Source organism: Tetranychus urticae, chromosome 2 (assembly GCF_039701765.1).
Source record: "Tetranychus urticae isolate SD_2017Ah chromosome 2, NJAU_TeUrti_SD_1.0, whole genome shotgun sequence".
NCBI lineage: Eukaryota > Metazoa > Arthropoda > Arachnida > Trombidiformes > Tetranychidae > Tetranychus > Tetranychus urticae.
In genome coordinates, this window is record NC_142959.1 from 28,241,380 (window position 1) to 28,251,399 (window position 10,020).

General features: G+C 31.6%; 1 protein-coding gene across 2 annotated transcripts; it reads left to right on the plus strand.

Moving 5' to 3' along the window:
* The first annotated feature begins 2,114 nt into the window (after positions 1 to 2,114).
* Positions 2,115 to 8,949, plus strand: LOC107360656 (uncharacterized). 2 transcript variants are annotated; one of them, XM_015927358.3, is made up of 6 exons: positions 2,115 to 2,331; positions 2,736 to 2,969; positions 3,048 to 3,164; positions 3,231 to 3,377; positions 4,291 to 4,936; positions 8,604 to 8,949. In XM_015927358.3, the coding sequence occupies exons 2-6, from the start codon at positions 2,760 to 2,762 to the stop codon at positions 8,696 to 8,698; spliced, it is 1,215 nt and encodes a 404-aa protein (XP_015782844.2). In that variant the 5' UTR covers positions 2,115 to 2,331; positions 2,736 to 2,759; the 3' UTR covers positions 8,699 to 8,949. The 2 variants fall into 2 exon arrangements, with proteins under 2 accessions (XP_015782844.2, XP_025016226.2); XM_025160458.2 differs by having other exon boundaries at positions 2,121 to 2,331; positions 3,061 to 3,164.
* The last annotated feature ends 1,071 nt before the right edge of the window (positions 8,950 to 10,020 follow it).

Sequence of the window (10,020 nt, forward strand, 5' to 3'; positions counted from 1 at the left end):
TGCCATATGAAAGATAGCTACAGTCCAGTTCAAGAACAGGCGGTGAAAGTGAGATGTTTTTATAAATGTCATCAAACAAAAACATTTGAGATGATTCTGAACACAAATCAGCTTTACCAGACTGGATAAATGCAGCGATTTCTTTGCAGACGCCATCCTGGCAGCCTCGATTAGAATGACCACCAACATAAAAAGTGACGTTTAATCCTTTGGTAATAATTCCAATTCTATTTCTTATTATAGAACCATAAATTCCATCAACAGTTCCAGTAACATTGTTCAAATAGATTATCGGAAATCTGTCAACTAATCCAACCCGCAAAGTCATCGGGTTAACAGGATAACAATTTTTAACCACAAAACAATACAAGATTGATTATGTGTTTTATGATTTACAAGTCAAGTAATGAGATTTGGATTTAAAGTCGAGGAAATGGCGAGGAGAGAGAAAAATCGATGCTCATTAGTCAAAAACAACTCCAATAAGTGCCATCTAATGATAAGATTTATGCTGATGAGCCTTTACTACTTACCAGCTTGGCTCTTTTTAGCTAGAGAATCATCATGGAATATCGATTAACTAAGATATAAAATTTGTGTCAAATAGAGATTTATACTTTTTCTCTCCGCCATCATCACCGTCATCTCAATTTCATATGAAAAACATTTCATTTGTTAATTGTTTTTAGTCCACAAAATTAATAGTTGGATGCTGCAACAGATTTATTAATAATTCAGGTTGATTAATAAACAAAATATCGCATGCCAAGGAAGCCAACTGAAAGTAGAAAAATGAAGAAAAAAAAGAGTAAAATTGTCATAAACTATCAACTTTTTTACAATAAACCCTGATTTGCTGTCAACAACTAACATGTTGATAGTAAAGATGAATACAACATTAGTCGACTTTCAAAGTGAACATTTGAGCCTTTCAACATGGCTCTTGATTAAATCCAAACACTGATTATTCCAAGCATGAACCCAGGCAACTTAATTAGAAAACATAATTACCATTATAACTTCAAGTCTAATGATGGCTGTAATAAATTGATGAACGTTTCATGAAAACATTCTCCCATTCCCTTTCACTTCCATATTGGAGCACATTTTTTGTAACATTCAAGTCTTTGCTACACAATTTACTTTTTAATACAAACAATCTACCGGTCAATTAACTTATTCGAGTTCTGACCAAATCGCCATTCATTGTTTGTACCAAATTTAAAACAAAGGAGATAAAATAAAGGACAGTTTATATTTTTTGAAATGAACAGTCTCTTTGCCTTTGTTCATCTTTTTATATTGATGTTGCTTCCAGTCTGTCCTTTGGGTCTCACCGTTTCAAATGAACCCAGCTACAGTGAGCGCGATTCGGTCATGTCAACCTTTGTCAACTTTTGGCGAACAATTGATGATTTCATTGAATATCTTCGTTCCCGCACTTCAGGATTACGTGGCTCAATGATGAACATGTTAACACCTTTAAGTGAAATCGTTCCGTCCAATTCATCAGTCGGAGTTGTTTGGTTGCAACCAGGTTGGCTCAACAAGACCCTTTCAGAGGCTTATGACAACCTGAAGGTTAACCCAATCCCATCAGCCACCAACACTACATCGACCAACCTAACTCGGCCTCAATAACAAATGTTTTTCATCTTTCAATTTTCTTCCATCGATTTATCTTCTCAACTTTTCTTCATCAACAACAACTTGTCAATAACAATTATTACATTATTATAATTATTTTTCATTGTAATAATATAATAATACTTTCCAATTACATAATGATATCCAATAAGGAAATGGATAATGATTGACTCTATTGATCATTGACTAAACATTACTGAATTTTGCCCAAAAAACATTCACTGATTATCAATTTAAACCCATTCTAATCAAATTTTATTCATTATTTTTCTCTACTCTGTAAACCATTAAAGAATTTGACATTTTTTCTCAAAGAATCATGTTTATTTGGATAGTTTTGATACTTTTCCTCTTCAAGTATAACAGACATTCAAGAGCAATCAGATTGAGTCTGCTCTTTTTTTCTGGTTACCAAACTCTTACCAATAAATACATAAACTGTAACTTGTAATGAGCAGCTTTCATTGAGTTTCCAACCTCAAATCTGTTTACAACTAATGATTGAAAAGACGATGAAAATGTGTAAATTGACTTTAATGGAAAGTTTAATGTGATGTTTAAGGATAAAAAGCAATTGGAATACCTGAAAGAGAAATGGTTAAAAGTTCATTATCAAACTGATTAACAACCCTGATGCATCTTCCCGTATAAATGATGATTCAATTGTGTTAATACTTTGACTTGGTAAGTAAACTTTAATGTTAACCTGAATGAGAAGCCAAATTTCAATTACATTTTCAATTGTTTGAGTTATTTTTGCATGAAATCGAGTTGAACCATCAACCGAGAATCAATCAAAAAACCTAAAAATAAACTCATTTTGTTATCGAAATAAAAATGAGATGAAAATTGAGCAAAATGAAAAGTTGAACTTTTCTCTTTTAATGATTATTGAAGCAAAAATTTCTCATTTTGTCTCATCTTAATCATATTGCTACAAAACTTTGCATGATTTTCAGAATGATGAGGAATAATGATTATCATGAGAAGAGGAAAATGATTAAGAGATGAGGAGAAGAGAAAATGAAGAGAAATCTTTTTTTCTTCTACTGCAAACTCATTTGGAAGTTTTTACTGTTCACTTTTAGGACCAAACTTTGAAGTCTAATCGAATGATCGATAATAATTGTGTAACGAAATGTTCAGATGAACATTTATCTCCATCTCAACCGAACAACAAGAATAGTTTAAATGGAAATTGTAACAATTCTTCAAATTATCCAACATGTTCCATGACAAGTTCAACACTACTCGAGGTTCACAAAGGTCGACCTGTTAAGTTGACAGTAAAGGTGATTGTACCAGTCAAGGATCATCCAAATGTAAGTAAACTTTAATAGAACAAATGAAAGCTTTAAAAATCAAAGTTCCAAGTAAATTGAATGTTCAACTGTTGACAGTTTAATTTCATAGGGAAACTTTTAGGACCAAAAGGCAACTCATTGAAATGGCTTCAAGAAGAGACTCAAACAAAAATGGCCATTCTTGGGAAGGGGTCAATGAGGGACAAGAAAAAGGTTGGTTCGGAAAAGTATTTTTAAATCGAATTCGAAGTTTGAAAATTTTCATTCTTGACAAAACAGGAAGAAGATCTGCAAAATTCTGGCGATCCAAAATATCATCACCTTAACGAGGATTTACATGTTGAGATCAGTGCTTTTGCCCCACCAGCCGAGGCTTACTCAAGGGTTGGCCATGCTTTGCACCAAGTTCAACGTTTTCTTGTTCCAGTAAGTAGCAAGTGTCTAACTTTGTCAACTCTAATTAATCCGTTCGAAGTATTTGTTCAATTGACAGTCTTTTGCTTTTGTGACATTTCAATTCACCAGCTTATGATCAATCTTTAGGACACTTGAAATTGGTCAAAATTTAGTCTTGAAAAGATTAGTCTCCAAGTGCTGGTCAGAATTATTGCATTGCAGTAAAAGACAAAGTAAGAATGACAAATGAATTTACAGGCAACTTCAGTTTTCAAAAGCTGCTTACTTTGAATTGATCACTTAATAGCTGATAAACGGTTAGAGATTGTTATGTCTAGGCAACAAGATCAATAAGTCGATCAGTTCAGTTTTTTTCCAATAAACCATTTCTTGACTTTTCTTTGCATCGGATTTTCAGAACAAACAAATATTCTTCCTTCCAAAAGTACCTTAATTTGTGACAGTAAAACTTGTTGAAATGTTCCATAAATTTTGCAGATACAGAATTTTCCCCAGAAACAAAATAAACTAAAAGCTTAATTAATTCATTCCTGAAAAACTTGAAAGATATCAAAATGCAAAGCAAAAACTAGAACCTCTGCATAGAAATGATTGCTTCGTACTAATTAGTAACCCATCCATTCCAAATATTTTATCATCGATTTCTGACATTTGTTTCGCGTCAAAATAATATTGAAGTTTCCTTATTAACCCCATGACCCGAATATGCAAAATAAGCCAAGAAAACAGAGTTTCCTAAAACATTTGAAAACTGATCAATTTAAGTAGTTAACTTCGATTGAAAAATTTGAACCCAAACTGAACATGATTATTGGTTAGTTTTTGTAGTTTTCACATTTTGTCGAGCCAGCAAAAATATTCTATCAAATGTTTCTCTTTTTTTTATTGATATAACTTTCTTGTAATACTTTTCCCATCTCAGGACTATTATGATGATATAAGGCAGCAACAACTTCGAGAACTCGGAGTTTTGAGCGTCAATCGAAAGCCAAGCGGTTCATATCATTCAACGGAATCCACTGACAATGGAGAAGAAGAAAAGGACGAAAAAGACGAAGATGAAGATGACCCAATTGACCAAGAACAGGGAATCGATGAGCAAGAAAATGAAAATGAAAATCGAGTTGTAAAGTGCAACCATGAAAATGATGAAGCAGAGATTTACTCCAGTCAGTTGACCTCACAGTTGAAGTTGATAAAAGATTGTCACCAAATTCATCACAACCAACACAATCATCATCACCATCATTATAACCATCGTAAACCTGAGCAACACAAAACTCATCAAAATTACTCAACTCAAGTTGGTCATAATTTTCATTCCCAGCAACCCTTTCCTTCCAACCAGCATCATTACCAACATCAACAACTAAAGTGTCCAAATTGTTTACCAAATTTACTCTCATCAAGTTTAGGAGGAAAACTAAAGATGACTAAACCAGTGCCAATAAAGTTCACTTCATCATCTCTCTCATCATCAACCCTGGAACCCTCATCATTTACCTGTGAATATGAAATGAGCACAAAAAGGTGCAGTTGTCCTCATCCATTTGATACAGAAAACTCAGGTAAACAGAAAAAGAAAAAAACCTCAACTTCGAACACAATTGTCACCTTGTCAGTTTAATTCTCATTCACTGGCTGATTGATTAACGATTAATTGTTTACTCATGAGAAGAGCAAACAGTCGAATGTTCAGATTGACCAAAGTGTATCAACTTTTATTCAACAGAAGAAACTCATTGAAGAAAAAAACGAAAAAAAAAACTTTTCATTAAACTCATTCATCTATTGATATCGGTTGATCAAGACAGATAAATAGTCTTTGACAGTTTATTGATACAAGAATAGATCAATAAAGATCATCATGAAAGAAAGAAATTATGGAAAAAAGAATCTGAATAAACTAAAATTTTTCAACCAACTTTACCAATCAACCTTTCAATCAACTTTTTTACCTTTTCATTAATATAAGCAATTACCATTAGATTCAAGTTTATCACGCAATAACTTCATTTACTGGAATATTAAGTAGAAAAGAAAGAGAACGAGAAAAAATATTCCAAATGAAATCGAGTTTACTCATGTTCTTTTCATCATGAAAAATGAGCAACTTTTTTTGTTTTCAATGTGAGTCAATAATGGCCACTATTTGTGGTTAAATTGGATAAACGGTCAACCCAATTCATGACCAACATTTTGCTTTTCCACAAATTCGTTGATGGAATACAATTTCAAAATTAATCTGATCAACATTGAATTTCCTTTTGGAATTCATTCAAATTTCCATTTTCAATTTACTCATCAAATTAAGGATAAAACATCTTCGACATTTGAATAATTTTCAGGCAACATCAATATCAAGTGTTGGCAACTGCTTCTGACTGAACTTTGTCAATTCAAAATTCAATTTCTTCTGAAAATATGTAAACATTGAATGAATATTTTGATAGGAAATTGAGCTGAAAATGAATTCTTAGTAAACTTGAGGCTTGTCACCCAGAAAATGGTGTTTATATGAAAGGAAGGAAAAGAATGTGAATAAATAATAAGAAATAACAAATTTTCAGATGAAAAAGTTCTTATTGATTGGTGAAATTTTGGTGAAAAACTGTTTTCATCTTAAGTCAAACATTTGTGGTTTGATTCACAGCTTATCGCTAATTATCGTTTGGATGAACTTTTGCCTCAAAGAGTTGCTGAAAACAATAAACAAGCTTAAATAATAAACTAGATTTATCATGATAATGAGCTTAATTAGAGGTGAAAATTTTCACTTCTAATTAAAGGCATTGAAACGTTAAATATTATTCATAAATAAAATAACTAACAATGAGTGACAATTGTAATGATGGAAACAAACAACAAATGATTATCAAATGAACAAGTTAATGAATCAGAACTGATTGGACATTAATGATTACAATGGAAAATGTTGTCACCAATAAATGGAAAGAAAATGTGTCGAGAAATTTTTTCTCTTTTTTTCTTCTTCTTCTCTTCAGCATTTGAATGAAATGCTCATGATAATTTGATAAGGAAATAATCAATGGATCAATGTTCATCTCTGGTGAAAGAGCATGATTGACTTTGTAAGATGAAAACTTTTCTCCTTTACTTTATTATTAATTTGAGACAGAATTGAAAGTCAGCCATTTCGCTTCATTCATTGAGCATAATGATCATGATGATTATGATGATAACACGAACATTCATCACGAAGAAAAGAACAATTGATCAATAAAATGTTTTTTTTTTGTTTTTTCGTTTCTTCGATCATCAATTAGTTTCTTGTGTTTCTCCTTTTAGCCAACGTTTTTAATCGATTAATTGGAAAAGTTCATTGATTATTGGTTAACATGTTAATATCACTGGATTAAGATGAAAGTGAAACGAAGAAAAGAGCTGCAGAAATGGCATTGATAATGATCGAGTTACAGGGAGTGAATAATTATCATTGTCCCCTGGATAAGGTGAGATTAAAAATGAGGACAGAATCAATTTGGGTGAAACATTGAGTTACCTTTGTCATGTTTAACCTTCTCAAATCGAGAATTGAATAGTAAATAGTGTTTTTAATGAACAACACTTGACGGAATAAAATTAATTGTAATTAAGGTCAATAATAATGATAATTGTGTACCAATGGTAATCTGGTTTACAGGGAATGCTAGTCACTAATGAGCAAAGTTTATACAGCGAATAGACATAAAAAGGAAAAGAATTTTACATTTTCAGAATATTCCGTTTTATCAATGTTGTCCCTCAATAATGTGAATACTAATCAGAGTGAGAAAATAATTGAAAGCAATTTCGTCTTCCTTTTCTTCCCTCTTATCATCCAAATGGATATTCTGTTAACATGTAATCAAAGATGCAATTAGTCCATTGATTCGTTATTAATCTAATTATTAAGGGAACAACACTGAGAATGACTTTTTTTTATTCTGCCCAATGAGTCAACCTTTTTTTACACTCTCATTAGTTGCCTTTCCAGTTTATTGCATTTTTTTCACCCAAAAATGTTAACTTGGTATAACCACAAAAATTTCAATGTTTTTTTCGATTCTCCAGTTTAATCAAAGTTGATCATTCCCGTGAGTCGAATGTGTTACAATATTATAAACAATTCGAAAGGGTCAATAATTCGAGTCTGGCTTTTATTCACTCCCAGTTATCATTCCCTGTTACAACTCCCTGTTGACTGGGAGTTGTGTTGTTATCTAAAAAGGTATAGATATTCATATTGATAGGCTAATAAATATATGTTATTAGTTGTTGAATGTTTTTTATCTTGTAACTTGAATGGTTCAAGCTGTTTTTTTGTTTCATTATTGTTATTGTTATTGAACAATTTGAGTTGAGAAAATTCAATGTTATTTATCATTAATAATCTTTATGATCCAGTTAATGAAAGGATAATGATTGGTTTTACAATTGAAAGGAGAAATAACTTTTTTCTATGAATAGTTATCTGATGGATGAAATTGCGCTGCCCTTTTCAACTCTTGTTTCATCATTTATTAATGCACAAAGTTGATTGTTGAATAAAAATATTGAAATTTTTGTGTCTTTTGCTTGCAATAATTTAAAGAGCAAGTTAATGTAAATTTCATGGTTGGCCGAGTTTTCTTCATTTGAAATGGTCCAATTGTTGGTTGATTACATGGTTTACGTTGATTAGCAAATTGAAGGGCAGTAGAATGTTGAAAATAAATTGATGTCAGTAATGTAATAAAATTTTGGGTTCCAACTTTGTTTTGTATTCAATCGATTGAAATACCTTGGAATGATCTGCTCATTTTTGGGTGGAAACTTTCAACTAAATTGGGAAGATTATAATCATCAAGAAAACAGAAAAACAAAATTCTCTTATTTTCGACTTCCTGCCTTTCTTGGGTTGGACAGAACTTGACATCAAAAAGACGTTAACCACAGGCTAAGCTCTATTATTATGTCCATTTTGGACACTTTCAAGGTTGGATATGTGATTGAGAAAAGAGTTCGAAGTTTGCATGCACTAGAATTTTTCCCTCTCTTTTGATTTTTATCGAACTAATTTTGTTTTATTGTAAATGTGACAGTTTGGTTGAAATATTTTGGTTAATCTGTATCGAAGTTCAGTCATTTTTTGTTGTACAGTTTGATTAAATGGGTTTATTTAACGTCTTTGTTGTCTTATCGAATAATTATTAATTCATTTTGAAACTTTGATCTTCTATTCATTTATTTTAGATGAAACATGGAACACTCAGAGAACTTGTAAAACCATTCGGAATCGATTTCAATTGATGCCCTATTCCAAACGTACAAGAAAACTTTATGACTAATTGCATGATCATGCAAATTCAAGACGCAGTTTAATGTTAAGATGCTGGATCGATTAGAAATGTTACATAAACAAAAAGGCTTCCCAGGAAAACTCAACATTTGGAGACTTGAACTCACTGAGCAATGGTGACATTTGAATACAATAGCTCCATCTTGAGAGTTGAATTAAGAATGTATCTGAATGCTCATAACTATTGATATTTACACATTGAAATAAACATTCAAACATTTATTCATTCATCTTCATTAATTAATGTATAAATTGGTCTACATGCCTTCATTTGCAATGACATTAAATATATGAATACAATTAAACGTGTAAACTTAAAGCTCGAGTCTGAGGCATAATCAAGTCTTTTAACCACAAATAAACTGATTAGTTGGTGAACAAGCTTATGAGCAAAATAGATTAGTAACATCGAATTTCCTTCAAATTAACAAACAAATATATCTTGTTGATTCTCTAAAATACATCAGTAAGAGGTGGTCAAATGTTGAGAGATGGAAAATTGTAAACAGTTTGAGACCAGCTGGCTTTCCTCAGAAATTAAATTAACAATAAAATATAACGCCATCTAAGTGACTTTAAAAAAAAGCTTAACTCACATTTTATGCATTAACCGAGGATTCACAGTAAATCAATTAAACTATCAGAAATATTTAGAAGAGTTATAGTTAATTATTATTCAAAAAACAATTATAAAAGGGCTATTCAGCTATCTTTACCGATGTTAAACGGCTATATCTTGGCCTGTGATTGACCTTGAGGGGTCAGATTTTTTTATAATTAAATTTCGCCGATACTTATTTGCTATATTTCAAGGTCAAGGTCATTCAAGGTCATTTGTCGGAAATCGCTCCTAACGCTATTAGAGGTCAACCGAAGGTTGCATAATAATTTTCAAAAATCAAGGTCAAGATCAAAAGATCAAGAACAAAAGAAACGTTGATTAGTTATATTATTTCAGAGAAACGTTCATTTTCTCGTCGAGTCCAGTTAGATTTGACTGCAATGGTATCAGGTTTGACGAAAAGCACAGCACTTTCTGCTTACTTTAATGGATCCAAAATCAATGCGTTCTCAGAGAAGCTATTAAATTTCAATAAGATTTGTTAATTCCGTTGTTTACTCAAATACCTTCAAAAATTGTATTCTGTCATCAAGATATGAATCGGTTGAACATTTTGATTAGAACAAGAAACAGTGACGATTCTTATAGAGGATGTCAATAATAATGACCTCGAATGACCTTGGATGACCTTGACCTTGAAATATAGCAAATAAGTATCGGCGAAATTTAATTATAAAAAATCTGACCCC

Bases quoted from the DNA above. Each gene is read 5' to 3' on its own strand.
- LOC107360656 (XM_015927358.3), top strand. From the start codon at position 2,760: ATGATCGATAATAATTGTGTAACGAAATGTTCAGATGAACATTTATCT. The intron at 3,378-4,290 runs GTAAGTAGCAAG...TTCCCATCTCAG, and splicing joins TTCAACGTTTTCTTGTTCCA to GACTATTATGATGATATAAG. The intron at 4,937-8,603 runs GTAAACAGAAAA...CATTTATTTTAG, and splicing joins ATTTGATACAGAAAACTCAG to ATGAAACATGGAACACTCAG.